Raw genomic sequence first — 23,262 nt, forward strand, 5'->3', positions numbered from 1 at the left:
CCGCCCCGCTGCCTGTGCCGCTTTCGCCACTGGAATGAAAGGGGATCGAAGCTCTGGGTCAGCGGGTCAAGTGGCTCCGCCCCGCAAGGAGACCTCAAGTCGACCGTAAGGACCAAATTCCTGACTGATTCGTGTCCATCTTCAATATTAGCGCAGTCTGTCGTGACCATCGCCAGTCAAAAACATGGCAGCCTCCCTGCATGTCGCACGTTGTTTCCAGGCGACACTTCACTGGAATGAATGGATTCGACGACTTCCTGGGTCAATAAGCCATGGAGGATGGATGTCCTGATGGCTGTGTCAGGAAGGATCAAAACACAAATAAAGAACAGTCCTCGTCGAAAATTGACTTCGAACCTTCCAACTTAGGAACAAAAGAGTAGTATGTATTATTCCTAGATTTTTTTTTAATTCATTTGCAATAGTGAAATTACTACTGGATAACGGTCCTTCAATTTAACGCGTTCGCGTGAGAGTCTGAGAGCTTATGATTATAAAAGACCTATGTCTTAAATTACCCAGTGATAAACCCAGGTCTTAAAAGACCTGATTGATTTGTGACGGATCGGTTCCCTTTGAAGTGGCGGGGCAAGCCGCAGAGATAGCCACCGGCTTGTCAAATACAGTTTAAACTTCGGTCGTAACACGAGCACTCCCCTCAGGGTTAAGCATTGCAATCCGCCGGGAAATGTGCAGTGGGCATTTACAAGGATTTTGCCGGGAGTGGAATGTTTATTTGGAGAAGCTGGATAGACGACCCCTTTTCCCTGTAGCGTAGGAGGCTGAGGGGTGGCCTGCTAGAGATTTATAAAATCATGCGGGGCATGTATACGTCTTGCCAAGGGTAGAGGCATCGAAAACGAGAGGGCATATGTTTAAATTGAGAGGGCAAAGAGATTACAAGTTATCTAACAGGCAACATTTTCACGCAGAGGGTGGTGTGTATGGAAAGGGTAGAGATGGTACAATTACAACACTTAAAAGACACACAGGACAGCAACATGTATAAGGAAGGTTTGGAGGGAAAAGTACCAGGTGCAGGTAAGTGGGATTAGCTCAGTTAGGCAATTTGGGCCTGTATGGATGAATTGGGCTGAAGGTCCTGCTTCTTTGCTATGTAGCTCCATATCTCTGACTGTGCAAATGATGTTCTATTGCATGTAGGTTGTAGTGAATTTTACCAATGCCCACTCTTGCCAAGAAGCTGCTCTTGAGACATGGAAAGAGGTTTTTGCCTTTAAACATTTTGGTTTAGGTTTATTATTGCCATGTGGCAATATACAGTTAAAAAATGTGCATGCTAGCCAATCAAATTGTCGGAATAATTTACATGAGACGTGAGTGACAGTTAACGTTTTCTTTATTCACAATAACCTGTCAGACAAGGAGAACAGTCAAGCAAGAGACTGTTCTGCAGACCCACAGGATGCAATATTTTACTTAATTTTTAATAGCATAAATTTAAGGTCAGTCATGTATACTTGTTTACAAGGTTAACTATTGTGATCCACCATTCTGTTATTTTCCCTTCAAAACATGTTCATATCACCAAAAAAACAAGTTAACCTAGCGGAAAAGGGAAACTTCACTGGAGTAGATTTCGATTCTTTGGAAGAAGAGCTCAGTTCTTCCACAATCCCACAAAATCAGATAATACCATATGTAAATCTATCATGCCAAACTAAAGTACAATAGGTAGAGCCAAGAGAATGATACAGACTGCAGAATATAATTCTCAGTGTTGTATAGCACCAGTTCCAGAGACAAAGTCTGCAACGAATTATAAGTCAACTGTACCCTAGCTTATGAAAGGACCATTCAGAATCCCAATAACATAGACGTAAAAGCTGTTCCTGTGTCTGGTGGTGTGCAATTTGAGCTTCTGTATCTTCTTCTCAATAGGACCAGGGATTAAAAAGAATGACTGGGGTGGGAGAGGAATTGCAGGTGCTGGAAAATCGAAGGTAGACAAAAGTGCTGGAGAAACTCAGTGGGTGCGGCAGCATCTATGGAGCGAAGGAAATAGGCAACGTGTAGGGCCGAAACCCTTCTTCAGACTGATGTAGGGGGGGGGGGGGGGGGGGGGGGGGGGGGGGGGGGGGGAGAAGAAAGGAAGAGGAGGAGCCAGAGGGCTGAGGGGGAGCTTCTTCTTCTTCTTCTTCTTCTTCTTCTTCTTTGGAGTTTTACGGCAGCCGGCATCCGCAATGCTGCATTGCTGTCACCTTCTGGCTTCATTCCACAGTATTCATGTCTTTACATGATTTCCTTTTTATAAGGCCGGAGGCCCTCAAGAAATCAAACAACACCTTTACTCCTTTTCCTTTCCCTCCACACTCCAGAATGTTCTTTACTGATATTTCTGTCACTCCAATTTTCTTCATTTCACTGGTCATAATTCCTCTTTCTGTCTCATATCTCCTACATGCAATTAGGGCATGCTGAACTGTTTCTGGCCTGAGGGGGAGCTGAGAAGGGGAGGAGACAATAAGGGCTACCGGAAATTGGAGGTCAATGTTCATGCAGCTGGGGTATAAACTGCCCAAGCAAAATATGAGGTGCTGCTCCTCCAATTTCTGGTGGGCCACACTTTGGCCATGGAGGAGGCCCAGGACAGAAAGGTCGGATTTGGAATGGGAGGGGGAGTTGAAGTGCTGAGACACCGGGAGATCAGGTAGGGGTTGCTGTGCCTTCTTGGCTGTCGCTTCAGTGCAGTTGGTCCTGGGCATTTTGTTTCTAATATTTAAGCCAAGAACTTGAAGCTCTCAACCATTTCCACGATGCCGGAGCCCAGGCCTCACGGGTTGGAGGTGGAGCCTCGCGAGTTGACGAAACCAGTGGCCAACTGTGCCTGGGTTGGAGGAGCCCGGGGTTGGGGTCTGTGGGGACGAGAGGTTGTGGGGACAGGCTGGGTTTGGGTTGTGCGGGCGGAGGGGGTGTGTGGGCGGGGGAAAGGGGGTGAGCTTGGGGAAAAGGCTGGGGAAGAGCCATGGGAGAGAGGGGGGCATCATGGGGGAGGAGCCAGCGAGGGGGACCAGAATGGTAGTGGCCGGATTTGTCGGTGCGATGGGGACCCACAGCGGTCGCTGCTCATTCTCCGCAGGGTTCAGTCGCCGCTTTCCGTTTGGCGACATCTCCGACTCCGGGCTGGGCTGGGTTTCTGACTCTGGGCTGGGCTTGGCCTCCAAATCTGGGCTGAGCTGGGTCTCCGACTCTGGGCTGGGCTGGGTTGGGTCTCACACGCTGGGCTGGGCAGGTGCTCCAACGCTGGGCTGGGTCGGGTCTCCGACACTGGGCTGCTTGGGGTCGCTTCGGGCCCCTCCGAAAATTGTGTCCGGTTGGAAACCTCTGCCGGCCATCCTCAGCTCCAGTAAAGACGCGATGGCGCAGGAAGGGGCGGACCAACCTGGGGAGTGGCAGGGGAAGAAACTAATCAGTGCAGCGCTGACTGGCAGGAGAAGAGATCGACCTGCACACGCGCGTTTTTTAAGATTTTTAAACCTCGCCAACCTTTACGACTTTCAACCGATCGGAACGAAACTTGGTACACTCGCAGCACAGGAGAACGGTGAGTGAATGGTGAAAAATTGTAGCACTATTGCAAACTGTTTTTGAGCAAATAGAAAGACCGCGCAAACCAGAAGATAACAAGATCAGAGTGTTAGTTATGTATAGATTAATTGGACCTTGGGTATGCAAGCCAAGAATTTCACTGTGACTTGTCACATGTGACAATAAAGAATTCAATTCAATGTACTCCACCATGTTACTTGAACTTGATAACTAGCTCCTTCATCTTTCTGATATTGAGAGAGAGGTTGTTGTCCCGACCCAATGTTACTCAATACTTCATCTCCTTCCTGTACTCTGTCTTGCGATTGTTCGTGTATTGGCCCATCACAGTGGTGTCATCTGCAAACTGGTAGAAGGAGTTTGAGTAGAATTTGGCCGCATCGTCGCAAAGATATCGGGAGTATAGCAGGGGACTGAGAATGCATCCTTGTTGAGAATTGCTATGGGGGAGATGGTGTCATCTATCCTCACTAATTGTGGTCTGTGGATCAGAAGGTTGAGGATCCAGTGGCAGAGGTGGGAGCTGACTTCCTAGGTCCAGGAGTTGTAGATGATTTTGGTTGAGATTATGGTGTTGAAGCCGGAGGGGTAGGTAAATTGGTAAATAACAATAATCAAATATATGGCCATTATTAAAAACAAAATGGATTCTTCCAAACTGCATAATAACATAATTTTTTAGAAGATGCAACCCGAGTACTTTTTTTTCAAACAAAAAAGCTTTTAATGACATTGATATGTTGATGTGAAAATTTGATTTCAGTTTTAAATTTGAGAAGTTTTGTTCTGTTTTCTATTTGCAGTTGGGATCATGCTTATGAAAGGGAACTTGAGTGGTTTCGTGCATCAGGAGAGACGAGTGGGGTCTGGTAAGAATCAAAATGAATTCAACAACATTATCTCACTTTACCCCAACCCACCATCTCTGCTAGCTATTCAATTTAAATAAAACCATTTTTTTCAAAATGGGATGAAATATATTAAAATCCAGCAATGCCTCTTCCTTTAACAATTGCAGGGTGTGTTCTGCCCATTGGTAGGGCAGACCCATGAGGTACAGTGGTACACATGGTATGAGTGACTTTGGAAGTCTTTGGGATTGAATCTAGACCCTTTCAAGTCTTATGACATTAGGTCAAACATGGACAAAGGAAGCATGTCCTGGTCACCAGAGCTCTCCTTGAGCTGATGAATCAGTGAAAAGTTCAACAAACATAGAAAGGGCCCAGAATGTATTTGGGGTGGGGAACCTCCATGACCATAATCATTGAGCAAATTGGCTGAGCCTTGAAAGATAGCTATTGGATAGAAAGTGAAGCTGATAGTGAGTGAACCAATGAAAAGGATAAACTTTGACTTTATTTTATCAATCTATCTGTTGTAGTGCATGACACTGGTGGGAGTAACCACCTCACAAGTTTAATGGGGTTAAGTCATGTGTTTGTGGTGAATACACATCTCTTGTGCGGCACAACCATCATGATAAATAGGATGTTTAAGAAAGAACTGCAGATGCTGGAAAAATCTAAGGTAGACAAACAATGCTGGAGAAACTCAGCAGGTGAGGCAGCATCTATGGAGAAAAGGAATTGGCAACGTTTCGGGTCGAGTCCCTTCGTCAGACTGATGGACAAAATTGCTGTTGAAACTCAGCGGGTGAGGCAGCATCTACGGAGAGAAGGAATTGGCGACTTTTCGGGTGGAGGATAATCTGGACATAGGGGTAGCTCATAACTGGCCATTCGTGAGGCACAGTCGATCATCAGCAGGAACATAAATGTCCTCCACCATCATCTCAAACTTCATGGCCTGGAATATCCTTCGGTCTACCGTAACCATCAACCCCCATCCAATGAGACATGCAGGGAGCAAGCCAAGAGCAGCACCAGTGATACCAGCGAGCACCAGTGATAGTGGAAAGTAAAGTTCATGGCAGGCTCAACTGCAGTTCAGGACGACATGCATGCGAAATGGCCATAACAGCATGCAATAAACAGATACAACAAATAGATCAAATCACTGCCCTGTTATATTGAATCTTGAAGGTGTTAGACAATTAAGTGCTTAATGAGAAGAGGACATTTTGAGAACAAGCCTATCCTCCATGACTATGGGGCTCAGCATAAATGCTGATGGCAATTTGCTACCATGTTCAGCCTGAAGTCTTAGTGGGTGACTTCCTCCTGAAATCCCTGTGACCATTCAGTGCCTTCCATTTAATAAAATGAACATCTTCAAGATTGGTTAGCAATAAATGTTGCTTAATAAACTTATTGTTTTATTTAATATTGGTGTCCTGCTGACATTAATCCACTTGTTTGAGAAATTTGTTTCCTAATTCGATCCATGACAAATTTTTAGCTCTGCATGTATTAATCAATCCGCAACAGTCATAGCCTTCATTCTTTCCCCCACCGTTCATCCCGCATTTGGATGCTCTCCCATTTCTCCCCTTACACCTATATTCCTTCCCCTGACTTCACAATTCGCACTTCTGTCTTTGTTTCACACCTTTTTGACTTTTCATCTTTGGCCTTGTCTAACCATCTGCCAACCAATTCCCCCTGCCTCCCCCACCTGTGTCAACCTATTACTCCACAGGCTTTGCCCTGCCTCTCCTTCCTTCTTTCTGTCTTTGCCCCTTCCCCCCCACAATCAGTCTGAAGAAGGGTCCCAATCTGTCATGTCACCTGTTCATGTCGTCCGGTAATGCTGTCTGACCTGCTGAGTTACCCCAGCACTTTGTGTTGTAAATTAACATATGCAGTTCCTTGTTTCTCCATTATCCTATAGGTTTGGTGAAGAAAGTATGGATCGCATCCTAAAATGGATCGAAAAGCAAAATATTCCAAAGGATGCTGCCCTGCTGGATGTTGGGACAGGAAATGGAGTACTTTTAGTTGAGCTAGTAAGTATATATGTATGTAAAAATATGCAAGTGAAATCTAATTTACCTCAGTCACGTTCTCACTTTTGTATGGCCTTTGTTTTCATAGTCGGTATGGTTTATCGAAAGATGAATTCGCTTTTTATTGCAATTAGCTGCAAGTCTGTTATTCTTGTCATTTTGCGCTCTAAGTACTTAGGCTATCTTGTCCTCATGTTCTGATCATTTAACATTGGTTTATTTTGTGTTCATTGTTGTGCTGACAATTATAATTCCTTTGACTGTCCTGCCCCTACCCACTTGAACATTCATTCTCATTTTCTGCTTTATTATCCTTAAGTTGGTACTCTAACCATTTTCCTGTCCCTCTTTCCCCCCACCCACTGCTTGGAGTTTAACTATTATCCACTACTCTGTAAAGTGCTTTGAAACCTCTGTAGGTAATGAATTCCATCAAGATGCAAATTGTGCGCAATATTTTGAATACCATTTTTCAAGTCCGTTTTCAGTCACTGATTTGCTGACTATGCAATCTGATAGTCCAATTTGTGTGTAGGAAGGAACTGCAGATGCTAATTTACACCGAAGATAGACACAAAATGCTGGAGTAACTTAGCGGGACAGGCAACATCTTTGGGGAGAACGAATGGGTGATGTTTCGGGTTCAGACCCTTCTGCTGTCCCGCTGGGTTACTCCAGCATTTTATGTCTACCTTGTCCTATTGAGGGCTCACTTCTACATGTATGCGATCACATGCTGGGGCAATATATTTATTCTTAGCTGTTAATAGTTCAAACAGGTTGAAAGCATTGTTGGATGCGTGTGGACTCTAGGTATATAAATAAAATTATAGCATGTTTAGAATGTTCCCAGAAGCTCTAGAGGATCAATAAGAATGCTGCATAAGCATAAAGAAGGTGTTTTTCGAAATTAGTATGAGGAACTGACGGAGGAATTGTGTATTTTAGATCTTTTATTATCCAGTAAGATATGGTTACTAAATAATCTTATGGTTAAAGAAGCCTTTAGGGAAGAGTTCTCAGAATGTGATAGAACCTTACGTGACAGTGAGAGTGATTTATTTCAATCGGTATCTAGTCTAAACAAAGAAAACTACAAAGACATGAGGCATAAACTGGCAACAATAGATTGAAAAGTTATGTTAAAAGTATGACACAAAGCAAGCAATAGCTAACATTAAAGAATTATGACACCATTTGCCTTTTAAGGTGAAAACAACACCAGGAAAGGCGATTCAACCATGGCAATGAGAAGTTAAAGTCAATAGTGGATCTTAAGGAAGGGCCTATAATGTTGGCAGAAAGTAGATTAAGACTGAGGATCATGAACATTTAAGAATTCACCAAAAGATGCACAAGATGCTCAACAGAAAGGAAAAGTAGTAAATGAGGTAGTCCAATGAGGAATATAAAATACAGACTGAAAGAACTTCAAATTGATGTGTAAAAGGGAAACGGTGAAACACAAGTTAATGTGAATGAAGCAGGAAAAATTATATTTTTAGGGAATAGGGAAATAATAGAGAATTTAAGCACATATTACATGCCCCTCTTTTATGGAAGAGGACATTAAAACAAACCTGGAAATACACTCCAAGAGATCTGCAATACGGCTGAAGGAAATTAGCATTAATGAACAAAGAAATCAGTACAACTGAAAGCCACTATATCCCCAAGAAGTGATGATCTAGATTTTTGGAAAAATTGGTAAAGAAGTTAAAATCCTATCAAGTCTTAGAAACATAGAAATTAGGTGCAGGAGTAGGCCATTCGGCCCTTCGAGCCTGCATCGCCATTAAAATCATGGCTATCATCCAACTCAGTATCCCGTCTTGTATAATTCCTACAGATTAAAAGATACAGATCTAACACTATTACTTAAGAAAATATGGAGATATGAAATGGGGACCTACAAACAAGTTTTGCCTGACATCAGTAGTAGAGAAAATGCGGGGGCCCATTATCAGTGCACCTGGAAATAATAATAGAATTGGGCAAAATCAATATGGATTAATGAAAGGAAAAGCATATTTGACAAATATAATTTTTTGTAACTAGCATTTGGACTTTCGGAAGGTCTGTGGGAGCATTTGGACACTCGGAAGGTCTGTGATACTGTCACACAAGAGGTTAGTTTAAAAAAAAACTCGGAGGATACAGAGTTACAGACAGGTTGATATTGATCAGTTGGTAAGATGAGCAGAGCAATGGCAGATGGAATTCAATCCTGATATGGGCAAGGTGCACTTTGGGAGAACTAATGATAGGAAATATATAAAGAATGTTAATGTTCAAGCAAATATTGAGGAACAGAGGAACCTCGGGGTACGTCCAAAAATCTCTGATGATGGCAGCACGGGTAAATAAGTTTGTGATGAAAGCATATGGGATACTTGCCTTCATTAGCCGATTAATGGTAATTTGGAGCAGTCTACCCACATTTTATGGATCTCTTTAAAATGTATCACAGTTATGGTGGACCGATGCATCTGCTTGTGGTAGCGGTTGGCATGCGGCGTGCAGTGCAGCGTAGGGCAACAGAAAGGTGGCAGTGGGGAGAGAGCATGCAGTGCAACACTCTTGAAGAGCATTGCAGTGCGCATGGGTTTGCAGAGGCTGCAATAATGCAACGGTCCCACAGTGTTGGGTGTAGAAGCAGTGCATGCCTGCATCTGCATAGCCCTGGCAACGCATGCTTGGTCGCTTGGTAACGGGTGTGAGGCTCCCATTACCTGCACCCTGCTTCTGCCAGGTTACCCGTTGAGCTGGCGCCGCATGGCGTGCTTCCAGTTGCGGTAGCAGGAAGGTGCCGTAAGTACCGGGCCCGTCCCTGGCGCACCACGTGTGTGGCCAGGGGCTCTATGCCACCTCGCATGTGAATTCCCCATGTTTTTAACACTCCCCAGGCACCGCACTTCTTCCTACCTGGCCTTGGGTTAAACTAGGTCATAACCTCCCACAGTTTCATGGACGATCGTCAATAACAGACACCATACCCCCTCCCCCCTCAATGGTCCATTATAATGAGGACTTACTCTAATGTTACATTATAAAATGTCAATTTTACTTCGGAGTCACGTGGAAGGATTACGTGAAGAACCCGTCCAGCACGCATGCGCGACATGAGCGTTCACGCAGTGCAACAGCGACGAACGGGAGTACGGGCGCTCCCGCTACAAGCTTGAAAGAACGGACCGTTAGGTAAGTACTTACCCACAGGTTCGGATTCACAAACTTTTCTACTCTTTGTGCACCAGAGGAAAACTGGAGCAAAGCAGCACAGAGGAAAACCGCCCCCGTTCGACTCCAGGGAAGGAGCGTTCCATCAGTGAATGGGGCGAGAGGCGGCACCTGAACCGCACACGCTGCGGTTCACAGTCACGGGTACCGAGCCCAGCCCAGCCCACTAGCGCTGCCTGACCAACAGCAGCGGGCTGGAGGCAAATCAAGATACAGACCGGCCGGTAATCCCTGCATACTCCGACAAGGAGACTCGCCGCAACAACAACAGAGGCAGCCGCCTGAGCAAAGTTGGCAACCAGTCGCAGCGGGCTGGTGACAGACACATGGAAGACGGACAGGCCGGCTCATTCAGAGAGCCAGCACTTCAAACTACCGCCCGAGAGCGAGAAAGTGTCTGTTTCCAAGCCTTAGAGAAAGGTCATGGAGTAAAAACTCCAGTGAGACTTGCCTCGGGAGCTGGGGCAAGCTCGCCAAGGGAGCACAACACTCCCGCTCCCGTGCACTAACACCACTGGCCATCACATCTCCCTCATCAGAGGGGATTGTTGGCGACCAGGGATGGGCTGGTCAAGAAGAGGGGTCACAGGCTGAACAACATCAGGAGTATGCTTGAGGTACAGGACCAGGAAGAGCTGCTGGGTGTGAGATACCGCTACGTGGCTACACCACGAGCGAGATGGCCGTTACAGCCTAATCTGGCGGCCAGCTTACTACCTGTCCTTTAAAAAACCTCTCCAAGACAGGTAGTCATGAGGCGTTGGACTTTATCACGCCTCCCCAAAATTGCATTTGCTCAAAGTGCCTACTGGGTACATTGGGGGTACATTGAGCAGGGCATTTAAAACCCAAAATCTTAATTTGCAACATTGATACCCCTGACGTTGGCTATCATTTTGCATGCTCATTCCAGAGGGGCAGGGTAGTATGGCAAAACACCTGACCCTACTGTTCAACACAGTATGTGATCCGCAACCTCTGGAAGGAAGTCATAAAACCTGCCCTCAACCTAAAAAATTCACAGGACTGTGAGAACGCCGACCTCAGAACCACAGATCCTGCTATCTGGCAAAGTTACCAAATCAAACCTAAAAACTGGACGAAGTGTCCAAGATATTCGGCCTCATGTGGGCAGGTCCTGGAATGAGCAAACCACACAAAACCAGACAGCAGTACCTCCATGCGTCCACCAGTAGGCGTCTTCTTCATGGTACTGGTGAAAGCTCGGGGTCCGCATGCCATCCCCGCAAGTTTTTCAGGACAGGGCCCAGAGCGGGCCCCATGGAAAATGCGCCACCCCCCAACAACACCACCCCGACAGACAAGGAACCAGAAACCGAAGAAATGAACATGCCACTAAACATCAGTGGAGGTAGGTGAGTATGGTTCCTACCATCACATAAAAGGTGAGGGGACTGTGCTAACAGGGGGAGGGGGAGGACACCACACCTGGTTTTGGAAGCATGAAGAACTATCACACTTGGTAGTTATATTCCAAAAGTATTCAAGGATAAAAATTTGAATTTAAGAAAAACTTGCCACCAGTTCAGCATGCACCCCAAAGGGGTTTTTACCCTCTCACTAAAAAGGAAAACATGAGGGACAAGCTGAACTGGAGAAGACATACAAAGGGGTCATAAAGAAGTCTAAATATGAACCTTTGGAACCGTATTAATTTACCAAAAAAACAAAAAAGATGGTGAATGTCGCACCATCATTGACTTAACCACTTTGAATACTTTCACCAGGTATACACACTTTAATGGAAAACATTTGTAACTGCCAAACATCGATTTCCTAAAGATACTTTATGGTAGGCATCGACTTAAAAGATGCATACTATTCAGTACCCGTTCATATAGATCACCGTAGATACCTAAAATTTACCTGGATGGGGTAACTATGGCAGTATAAATAATTGACTAATGGGCTAAATATGAGCCAAAACTGTTTTCCAAGAGGTTCAAACCTGCCCTGACACTATTAAGGAAACACATTGTCATGGCATATCTCGATGATATTTAACAACAGACAAAACCATGGAATTAACTAAATCAGCAGCATTAGCTACTAAAAATGTATTTAGCCTGGGCTTTGTCATACAATCCAGATAAATCTACGTTGACATCATCCACAACTATGGACTTCCTGGTATTCAATTAACTCAGCCCACATGTCTATAACATTGCCAAAAGGAAAATCAGCATAATTGGCACAAACCTAACAAATTAATGGTTAACAATCAACCAACCATTCGACAAAGTGGCAAGAGTAATTGGGAAATTAGTAGCAGCATTACCAGCTACTTAACTTGGACCTTTCCATTAGAGCTCGGGTACTAGCGTTTAAACAAAATAACCCATATCCAGAACAGGTGGTAAATGGACTAACCTAGAGTCATCACCACTACAGACACTGGACAAAAAACATAGTTGGAAATGTTGGGTGCATTCTATGGGTTAAAAGCATATTATTCAATAGTGCACCATTTTGCATGTTCGTTTATAATTTGACAATATCACAGTGGTGACCTATACTAAACCACATGGGCGGAATAAAATCGATATCATGTGACAATTTGATTAACACCATTTGGTAATGGTATGTCGTCAAACATATTTGGCTATCAGCAACTTACCTACCAGGTGAGCTAAATACTGTGGCAGACATGTTAAACCAAAGCGTTTGCTGAAATTACAAAGCAATACGGAACACCAGATATCGATTTCTTTGTAATCACCACGTACCGATGTATGTCGCATGGGAACCAGACCATGAGGCAGCAGCGATGGATACATTGTCGCTGAACTGGGGGGGGGGGGGGGGGGGGGGGGACTAATCTCTATGTTTTCTCCCCTTTTCTACCTTATCAGTCAGGTACTACGCAAAATACAGATGAATTTTGCTTCGGACATTTTGGTAGTACCCGACTGGCCTACACAGCCATGGTTCCTAGTGATCCTTGAGGTCATTGAAACCCATGACCATTCCCCACGGACCAGATCTACTGATCCACCCTGTATCAGGCGTAAGTCACCCATACCATGACAGAATAAGCCTACTGGGTTGCAGATTCCAAAAAGACTTTTTGATGGACCTGGTATTAACAAATAGGACCATGAACACGATGACAGCATCTCACCGACACCACCAAGAAACAATATCTCAACAGTATAAGACATGGGAAACATACTGCTCGAGAACAGAGACAACCTACTAATCAACCACCATACCTATGTACTTGAGTTCCTGGCCAGCCTTCGCCACGATGAAGGTCTGAACTATAGCACTATCAAATGTGCTAGAAGTGCACTGTCAGCCTATCTAAGACAGGCACCAAGGGAAACAGGCCATAGGTCTCGTCCACTGGTGGCCAAATTAATGAGAGGTACCTTCTATTCAAAATCCCAAGACCCAGATATACCAGATCTGGGATGTCGGCGTTGTCCTGACACACCTAAGGGATGGCCACCAGCCAGATTTCTTACTTTGAAAACAGCTACCCTGTATACGGCCATGCTGATGGCTTAGTCTCAGCATAAGGGTCCAGTCTTTTTACCTACTCAGACTGGACAATATGGTCATAACACCAGACCAAATAACATTCACCATTCAGGAGCTGGTAAAACAGAGTAGACCAGGAACTTCAGGACTCATTATGGAATTCCGGGCGTACCCACCTGACCACCGTTATATGTCATGATTCACCTTCTACAATATATCAACACAATCTAAAATTCCCGAGGGAGACAAAATGGGTCAGTCACAAAAAGCCACTGGGTCAGGGTTCCGAGTCAAACCTTCTCTAAATGGCTCAAACAGGTATTAGGAGCTGCTGGAGTGGATACCGATATTTACATCTCACTCCACCAGAGCAGCATCCACAGCGGTGGCTAACAGTATGGATGTGCCTCTGGACCTAACCTGGTAACAGCGGGGTGGTCCATGGGAAGAACTTTCAAACATTCTACAACAAGCCATTAAAACCGGTTTCATTTGCAGAGAGAATTTTAGACGCTGCAAAAATATATAATTTAGCCCAGGGGAGCATTAATTTCTTTGTTATTATTTTCAAATAATACCATTGTTGTTTTACAAACAGATTCAGGTTTGGTTACGATAACATACTTCCTCCCTTGGATGACTTCGGCAGCGAGTGAAGTATGGACTGTTACACGGTTTGAAATCACAGAGCTTTAAAATCTTTACGTAGTCACTCACGTGACTCCGAAGTAAAATAGTAAGATTAAACGAGAACTTATCAGTTTGAAGTTTGATCTGTATTTTATGAGGAGTTCCGCTCCCACCCTCAATTATAGAGATCAACTGGTATTTAAGTTCTCCTTTAATTTACTATGTTTATTTCAATTATTGTGTTTCCTGTGATTCCACACCGCTGCTTTGAAGTATGTCGCGCATGCGTGCTGGACGGGTTCTTCACGTAATCCCTCATCGTAACTCCTCATAAAATACAGATCAAACTTCAAACTGGTAAGTTCTCGTTTAATCTTACTATTAAGCTACACCTGGAGTATTACAAACAGATCTGGTTGCCACATTTTGATGATGGTTGTCATGTAAAAAATGGTAACAAGATTCAGCAGGTTGCTGCATGAATGGAGTGTTTCAGTTATAAAGTGAGACAGCTATTCTGGATTTGTTTTCCATGACACGCAAATGATAAAGGGGCCTGACAGAGGTATACAAACCAATGAGGGCCTTAGATAGGGAAGGTAGTAGCGTTTTTTGTCACTTTATAGGGAAAGTGGGTAAAAGGTTTGAGCGGAACTGAGGAGGAGCGTTTTCACCTATTGTGCAGTTAGAATCTGGAAAGGAGGCAGCTACTCTCAAAACATCTAGACAAGCACTTGTTTAAGAAGGAACTGCAGATGCTGAAAAATCGAAGGCAGACAAAAATGCTGGAGAAACTCAGCGGGTGAGGCAGCATCAATGGAGCAAAGGAAATAGGCGACCTGAAACATCGCCTATTTCCTTTGCTCCATAGATGCTGCCTCACCCGCTAAGTTTCTTCAGCATTTTTGTCTACCTTAGACAAGTAGATTTGCAGATTAATTGGCTTTGGTAAAAAATTGTAAATTGTCTCTAGTGTGTAGGATAGTGCTAGTGCATGGGGTGATCACTGGTTGACGCAGACTCAGTGGGCCAAGGGACCTGTTTCATGCTGTATCTGTAAAGTCTGAAAACTGCTTACTCACAGTGTGAGAAACCCGGGTTTGATCCTGACCTCAGGTGCTCTCTGTGTAGAGACTGCATGGGTTTCCTCCAGGTGCACTGGTTTCCTCTCGCATCCAAAAGATGTGCAGATTTGTAGGTTGATGACCATTGTTCATTGCTGCCAGGTGCATAGGGAGTGGATGAGAAAGTGGGGATAAGTAGAGTGAATGGATGATCGATGATCAGCATGGACTTGTTGGGCCAAAGGGCCTGTTTCCATGAGGAATTTCTAAACTAAACTAAACTAACTACTTGTAAATGGAATTAGCGTGTACGGTACTAGATGGCTGATATATACATTGCGGGCTGACAGCCTGTTTCTGTGCTGTATTACTCAATGACTCTAGAACACGAGATGGAGATAATATTGAAGATACCGTAGGAAACAACAAGGTGACACTGAGGTAAAACATCTTCCAAATGGTCTTCTCCTGGCACTATTTCTATTTTCAATGTGATATCAAATTTTGGTTGTGTTGTCCTGTCACTCATAGTGGTTCTCATGCGTCTTTCCATTAGAGTTATAATGCAAAACGTTTCACTTCATGGAAGTTGCAAACTGCATTGCTGAACAGTATGAATTAGATTGCAGCAATGATAAATTCGAGATTTCCACCATTATCAAAAATTGAGACCATGCCAAATGAGAAAATCCTCAAATTTAAAAAATCCAATAATAGGAGTCACTCTAACAGATTTCATGATTAAAGAATAGCCCAAAGCAAGAATATTTCATGTTTTAAATATATTCTTAACTGAATATCATACATTTTGTTTATCTTAAGGCAAAAGCTGGATTTACCAACCTATCTGGAATTGACAGTTCAAAAACTGCTGTGGAGCTTGCGAAAGCTGTGGTTGAAAAGGAAGGGTTATTGTCTTTGAAAATACAGGTATTGATTTTTGAATGTTTTAACATGAAAGCTCTTATTTAAAATATCATAATGTATATTATAATCATGCTGCCTAAGTTACTCCAGCATTTCGTGTCTATCTTCATCATAATGGATAAGTTGAACCACTGCCAAAGTTTTCTTTTACCAATATTTTCCCCACTCCTTCAAATTGTTTACTTCCTTGCCTTCATGAGAACTGAATGCAAATGCCAGATTGCTGCTAATTTTATTCACTATATCCTGATACTTGGTGGCTATGGTCTAGAATGATGCAGCTGTTTATTCTCTTTGAGGAGACTAGCATTGGATGCTGGTAGAACTTTGAGGAGGAACCAAGTATATGAGCCAAGACTTTTACAAACTTGATGCCTCTGGTATAGCTTGTCGATGCACGGATAGGTTTGCTATCCACGCATCGATGTTATTTCAGAGTTCCTCGAACTTACTATTAGCCACCCTTGTAAATTAAAAAAAAAAAAACAGACTCGGAATTGAAAATGAAAACCCCTTCTCCTCCTAACCCAATGAAGGCAGTAACATCTGCTGTGGTTGTGGTTTTATTGCTGGAGTCTCCTCATTTGCTAGTTTTGTGATTACCTGGTGTCCCCGGTCTAAATACTCCATTTAGTTCATCATATGACATCCATTCTATTCTAAGAAATAACCCGACACACCCTAGCTGAATGGTTTCCTTCTCCTTTACACAAGGAGATTAAATCTATTTGCAGTTGTTCATTGTTCTTTAAAACATCCTGTTTAGTTGTACACATTCTTCCCTACTTTTGTACTCAATCCCCCTTGCAATAAAAGTTAACATTCCCCTTACCTCCCCAGCTACTCCCCAGTCGTCAAGGTAACATTCTGTGTTTCCTGTATGACATCCAGATTCATTCTGTAGTCTCCTTGCATTCTAAACTATGGTCTGATTCTTCTTCTTACAGAAGCAGATCAACTCATGTTTTCCCATATTATACCTGCCAATTTTTTTCTGTGCATATTTAAGATATCGGAATCCTTTTGCAGACTCTTTGAAACCGCTTTGCAGTTTTGCCTTGCTACCCATTGATTATGGTATCAGATACAATGCTGACTTGTATTTAGATCACACTTAGATTTAAAGTCCCTCACATATCTGTGGAGAAGTCTGTCAAAATGTTATCATTTTTCTTTCATATGTTCAAAAAGACTGAGAGTTGACGCACATTCTAATTTTAAGAGAATTTGTCAATCTGATTAGTTATGCTTAGCATTTTGAATACAACTAACATAAGTCTGTGTGTGTAATTGACAATGAAGTTACAAAGAGTAATTGCTCGGAAACCAATGACTGGTAACATGATAATTGAAGGAGTTGGGCTCTGAAGTCTGGGCTATTTTTATCTGTACAATTCCATGATCGTACAAGAACGTTGGGATGATTTCTGGCAAAATGTTACAGCTCTGACAACAAATAAATGTCCTGACATTAATGCTGCATCGACCATCCTTGGCAATTAAGATTAGCAAATTATATGGAAATCTGAGATACTGAAAATCGATTGTTTATTCATTCACCAGGTGAATGTGGCAGCAGTATAACTGATGAGCGTGCATTAAATAATTATTCCTTTGCTAATTTAACAAGATTTTATCTTTATTCCACGTTGAAATCAAACCTTTTAGCCCTTGTGGTAAAATGTGGCTTCTATTGTATGGTTAAACATATGCCCAAAAATCTAAGAATGACACTTAACAAGCTATACCATTTACCGCAAATATGCCAGTCAATTGAATCATGTTACATAAATGAACTTGGAGTATTAGTAATAATTGTAGTTTGTAACTGAGTGATTATTTCTAGAGATGTGTGATTACAGTCTCACATGAATGAGAGGCTCTTCCCACCTACGGTTGTTTGTAAATCAATGTAACCCCACCTTTTAAGAAAGGAGGGAGAGAGAAAACGGGGAATTATAGGCCAGTTAGCCTTACATTGGTAGTGGGGGAAATGCTTGTTGATTATTAAAGATGTAATAGCAGTGCATTTGGAAAGCAGTAACAGGATCGTCCAGTCAGCATGGATTTATGAAGGGGAAATCATGCTTCACTAATCTTCTGGAATTTTTTGAGGATGTAACAAATAGAATGGACATGGGAGAGCCAGTGGATGTGGTGTATCTGGACTTTCAAAAAACCTTTGACAAGGTCCCACACAAGAGATTAGTGTGCAAAATTAGAGCACATGGTATTGGGGGGTAGGGTATTGACATGGATAGAGAACTGGTTGGCAGACAGGAAGCAAAAGGTAGGAATTAATGGTTCCTTTTCAGAATGGCAGGCAGTGACCCGTGGGGTGCCGCAAGGCTTAGTGCTGGGACCCCAGTTATTAACGATTTAGATGAGGGAATTAATTGTAACATCTCCAAGTTTGCGGATGCCACAAAGCTGGGTGGCAGTGTGAGCTGCGAGGAGGATGCTATGAGACTGCAGGGTGACTTGGATAGGTTGGGTGAGTGGGCAGATGCATGGCAGATGCAGTATAATGTGGATAAATGTGAGGTTATCCACTTTGGTGGCAAGAACAAGAAGGCAAATTATTGTTTGAATGGTGTCAGATTGGGGTTTGTCAGCCTGGGAAGGCAGTCCATCTAGGAGAGGGAAAACTCTGATTTAAAACTTCCATTGCCTTGTGGCCATATCCAGTCATGGAAAAGGCTCCAGGCGTAAACCTCAAGAAAATCTGGAGTTGGAGCCCCTAAGGCAGTTCGTCGTTGTCTACAACCTCGCTCTGGCAGCTCCTGCGACGGCGCTGGTGCCAAACTGTAACGGTCCTGCTGTTCCTTTGGATCGATCAGCGGCGTGGAGAGGGGGGGCGTGCTGCATGGGCAACAGCCTGTCCTCCATATGACATCGCCCAGGCTTGCATCCGACCAGGATGCATCACCCATGGTCAGTCATGACCGAGAGGGGCCTACTACTACTGGTGTCAGATTAGGAAAAGGGGATGTACAATGAGACTTGGGTGTGCTTGTACATCAGTCACTGAAAGTAAGCATGCAGGTACAGCAGGCAGTGCAGAAAGCAAATGGCATGTTGGCCTTCATAGCGAGATGATTTGAGTATAGGAGCAAGGAGGTTCTACTGCAGTTGTACAGGGCCCTGGTGAGACCACACCTGCAGAATTATGTGCAGTTTTGGTGTAATTTGAGGAAGGAAATTCTTGCTATTGAGGGAGTGCAGCATAAGTTCACCGGGTTAATTTCCGGGGTGGCGGGACTGACATATGATGAAAAAATGGGAGGACTGGGCTTGTATTCACTGGAATTTAGAAGGATGATAGGGGATCTTATAGAAACAGATACAATCTTTAAAGGATTGGCCATACTAGATGCTGGAAAAATGGTCCCGATGTTGGGGGTGTCCAGAACCAGGGGTCACAGTTTAAGAATAAGGGGTAGGCCATTTAGGACTGAGATGAGGAAAAACTTTTTGATCCAGTGTTGTGAATCTGGAATTCTCTGCCACAGAAGGCAGTGGAGGCCAATTCACTGGATGTTTTCAAGAGAGAGTTAGATATAGCTCTTAGGGCTAACGGAATCAAGGGATATGGGGAAAAAGCAGAAACGGGATACTGATTTTGCATGATCAGCCATGATCATATTGAATGGCTCGAAGGGCTGAATGGCCTACTCCTATTCCTATTTTCTATGTTTTTATTATTTGTGTCGATAAACTGTTGTAGGTAGAGCATCTGAGAATTGATTCTTAACTTTGTTTTACCGTATCTATAGGTGGCAGACTTTTTGCATCTATTCCCTTGTCTTTCCCATTATGAAATATGCATCGACAAAGGAACCTTTGATGCCATAAGTCTCGGTTTTGACCATCCAGGTGAAAAACTACGAAGTTATCGTCAATCGTTGCTTAATGTTCTGAAGAATGGAGGACTGTATGTTATAACATCTTGTAACTGGACTAAACAAGAACTTGTCAATCATTTCAATGAAGGTAAATTATATCTTTGTTGATATTGCTGTTTCAAATGACTAGTTTTAACGTTTCCAAAGTGCGTCTGGAAATGTAGGGCAGCAGGGACTTTGGCTGCAGAAGTACATTTTATCCGTCTGACATTTTATCTTTTTTGCTGTGCACCATTTTCAACAACAGCAATTATTTCTAAAACAGTGAGGTGCATCACAGGAGCGTAATCAAACCAAGTTTGACACTATTTTGGGATAAAAGATGAAAAATCTTTTTTTTTTTAAGTCAGTTTTGGGATCAGGTGTTGCTGGCAAGTCTAGGAGTTGTTGTCCATCCCTAATTGTCTTGAAAAATCTGGTGAACAGTTTCCTTGAACCATTCCAGTACTTCCGATGAAGGTCGATCCACGGGGCTGCTGCGAAGGGAATTCCTGAATTTGGTTCCAGGATTTGTCATATGCATCCATGTTAGGATGGGGTAGGACTTGGAGAGGAGCCTGCTTGGTTCCATGCACTGCTGCTGGTGTCTTTACTGCTGGTGTCTTTCCTGCTGGTACACAAAAATGCTGGAGAAACTCAACGGGTGCAGCAGCATCTATGGAGCGGAGGAAATAGGCAACGTTTCGGCCCGAAAAGTTGCCTATTTCCTTCGCTCCATAGATGCTGCTGCGCCCGCTGAGTTTTTCCAGCATTTTTGTGTACCTTCCATTTTCCAGCATCTGCAGTTCCTTCTTAAACTCTTTCCTGCTGGTAGTGGCCACAGATCTGGGAGGTGTTATTGGAGCAATGTAGGTGAGTAACTGCAGTGCTTAGTGCATACCAGCTGCACATTGTGGTAAACTAGGAGGATGAGGGGTGATCTTATAGAAGTGTATGAGGTAATGAGAGGATTAGACAGGGTAAATGCACAGTCTTTCACCCAGAGTAGGGGAAATCAAGAACCATAGGACATGGGTTTAAAATGAGGGGGGGGGGGGGGGTTAGATTAATCAGGAACCCAAGGGGCAACCTTTTTACACAACGGGTGGTAGGTATATAGAATTAATTGCAGAGGAAGTAGTTGAAGCAATGTTTAAGAAACATTTGGACAGGTACATGGATAGGAAAGGTTTGGAAGGATATGGACGAAACGTAGGCATGTAGGACAAGTGTAGATGGGACAAGTTGGTCGGCGTGGGCAATTTGGGCTCTGATGGGCCTGCTTCCACACTATATGACTGTCTGAAAGTTTGGAGTGATGGATAGGAATAGGACCACTTTATTGTCACATGTGACCAGGCACAGTGAGATTCTTTGCTTGCGTACACAATGTATACAAATACATTGTATAGTAACAATGACATAGTAGCAATCAAGTGTGTGTTTTGTGTAGTTTAGTGATAAAACATGGAAACGGGCTCTTCGGCCCACCAAGTCCATGCCAAGTCCATGGTAGTGCAAGGTCCGTAGTGTTCCGTTGCCCTGGTAAGATTAGGGTTGTGTCGGCCAATTCATGAATTTGGCAGTTCATGAAAGTAGCTATTCCTGAACCTGGTGATTTGCAACTTTGGGATTCTGTACTTTCTGCCTGACAGCAGAAGAGGGACTTACCCAGATGATGTGGATCATTGATGATAGATGCCACCTTCTTGAGGCAGCCCCTCACGTCAATGCTTTATATGGTGGGATGTTTTGCTGTGCTTGTGATGGGTCAGATTGAGTCCACCGCTTTCTGCAGCCTCTTGTATTCTTACGCATTCCTGTTGAACGTCCATATCTTGCAATCAGCTTAGTCCAGACCATTTCAAAGTCGCTTCAATATAATTTATTTTTTCCTCATAACATAAGCAGAGGCCATTCAGCCCATCAAGCTTATGCCTGTTCTCAGAAGCAGTGTGGCAGCAGCGCTATCGGCATGGCCACTGTGACAGTATGTAGTGGCGATGTATGTTTTGGAGAGTTGCTGTGACTTTCATGGGGGTGTAATCATCTGTAATATAGCAGCCATGTGTCGTGACAGTAAAATGCTCTATCTATTTGTTTTGTTGCAGGGTTTGAGTTGCTGGAGGAACTGCCAACATCTCGATTCCATTTTGGAGGGACAACTGGAAATACCGTAACAGTGCTAGTTTTCAAACGGAAAGAATAGGTTTGGCTGGCAGCAGGTCACATCCATCTCCTGGTGTCTTCCCAGAACTGAAAGTACTCAACCTGATCCCAATTAGTCCCCTGACATTTACATTTATACGTGGTGCACAGTGAACATGTGAAATGATTGTTTTCCTGCTGATGTCATCTTTCTACAAAGTCTGATGTTGCAACAGAAACAAAACACTAAAATGCTTGGTGTCATATTTTATGTCAACAAACAGCATCACCTTTTCTTAGCCCACCAATGCCTGTTGCAGAGCACAGTAATGGCCTCTTGTGGTGTAATACTATAAATACATAAATCTGTGACCATGTTAATCCTGGAGAGGTTGTCAGAATTGAATGTGAAGATTACAGTTCGGCCACTTATTCAAAGAAGACCATGACCGTGGTTTTGTCTGGTCTTATACCATCTTGTAAATCCTGTCTGGTCTATGTTAAAAGACCCACAGAAGTTTGCATTGATGGATGGTGCATATCAGAGGGATTATAGAAAATGTGAAAGATATACATTTTTATTATGCAAGTTAAGGATATAAGCTAATGTTATTTGTTTGTGATGTTTGCCCACTTAAAATTTTTAAATTGGCATGTAAATATACCTCGGCAAAGATGGACTCGAGCATAATGTTCAGCATACTTGGCAAACATGACTTTTTAAAATAAAATTGCGAGATTAATGTATAAAACATTGATTTTGTATTTGGGAAGCCAGAAATGTATTTTGAAAGTAGTAATTTATAAAATGAAAAGATTGGATTGTAGTTTTGTTTTTTAACAATGTTTGACTATTGAGTTACTGTTCTAATCCACTTAAGTGGCATGAAATACTATACATAAGATTAGATTGTTGTGATTTAATTTAATATTTGAGATATATGGAAAAGTCCAATAAAACTATTCCTTTCGTTCAGTAAGTCTTTTAAGAACATTTCTTTTGCAGTTTCTTCTAAACTTTGAAATTGTTTACATGTTGGAAGAAATCTTGAATTGGAAATTGTCTGGAATAAAAATACAGGCTGTATGAAATAATATGCTCAATTACTTTTTTCCTATATTAAGGGGGAATTTGTATGTTTTCTTTCTTTTCGGTAGTTTTCTGATTTCCTTTTTTCTTATTTGAACTTTTTTCTTCCGTCTGTTTTGTGATAGAGGGAGTACCATGAAGGTAGATTTATGGAATGGCCGGTTTGTCAAATGAGGAGAGAATAATCAGGCCAAGTCTCTAAGCACTTGTGTTTTGAAGAAAAAGATCCCATCGAAACCAACAACATTCTTCTTAGGCTTTGGATACGGGAATGTATCTAAACTAGAGCTCACAAAC

At 43.0% G+C, this 23,262-nt stretch overlaps 1 protein-coding gene across 2 annotated transcripts; it reads left to right on the plus strand.

Moving 5' to 3' along the window:
• The first annotated feature begins 49 nt into the window (after positions 1-49).
• eef1akmt2 (EEF1A lysine methyltransferase 2) lies at positions 50-22,970 on the plus strand. Of its 2 annotated transcripts, none has more exons than XM_055646741.1 (6): positions 50-382; positions 4,350-4,439; positions 6,364-6,478; positions 15,739-15,846; positions 19,620-19,836; positions 21,839-22,970. In XM_055646741.1, exons 1-6 carry the CDS (start codon positions 273-275, stop codon positions 21,934-21,936), a joined length of 738 nt encoding a protein of 245 aa, XP_055502716.1. In that variant the 5' UTR covers positions 50-272; the 3' UTR covers positions 21,937-22,970. The 2 variants fall into 2 exon arrangements, with proteins under 2 accessions (XP_055502716.1, XP_055502717.1); XM_055646742.1 differs by having other exon boundaries at positions 56-382; positions 4,374-4,439.
• Positions 22,971-23,262: the final 292 nt, after the last annotated feature.

This window comes from Leucoraja erinacea, chromosome 15 (assembly GCF_028641065.1).
Source record: "Leucoraja erinacea ecotype New England chromosome 15, Leri_hhj_1, whole genome shotgun sequence".
In the NCBI taxonomy this organism is placed as follows: Eukaryota; Metazoa; Chordata; class Chondrichthyes; order Rajiformes; family Rajidae; genus Leucoraja; species Leucoraja erinaceus.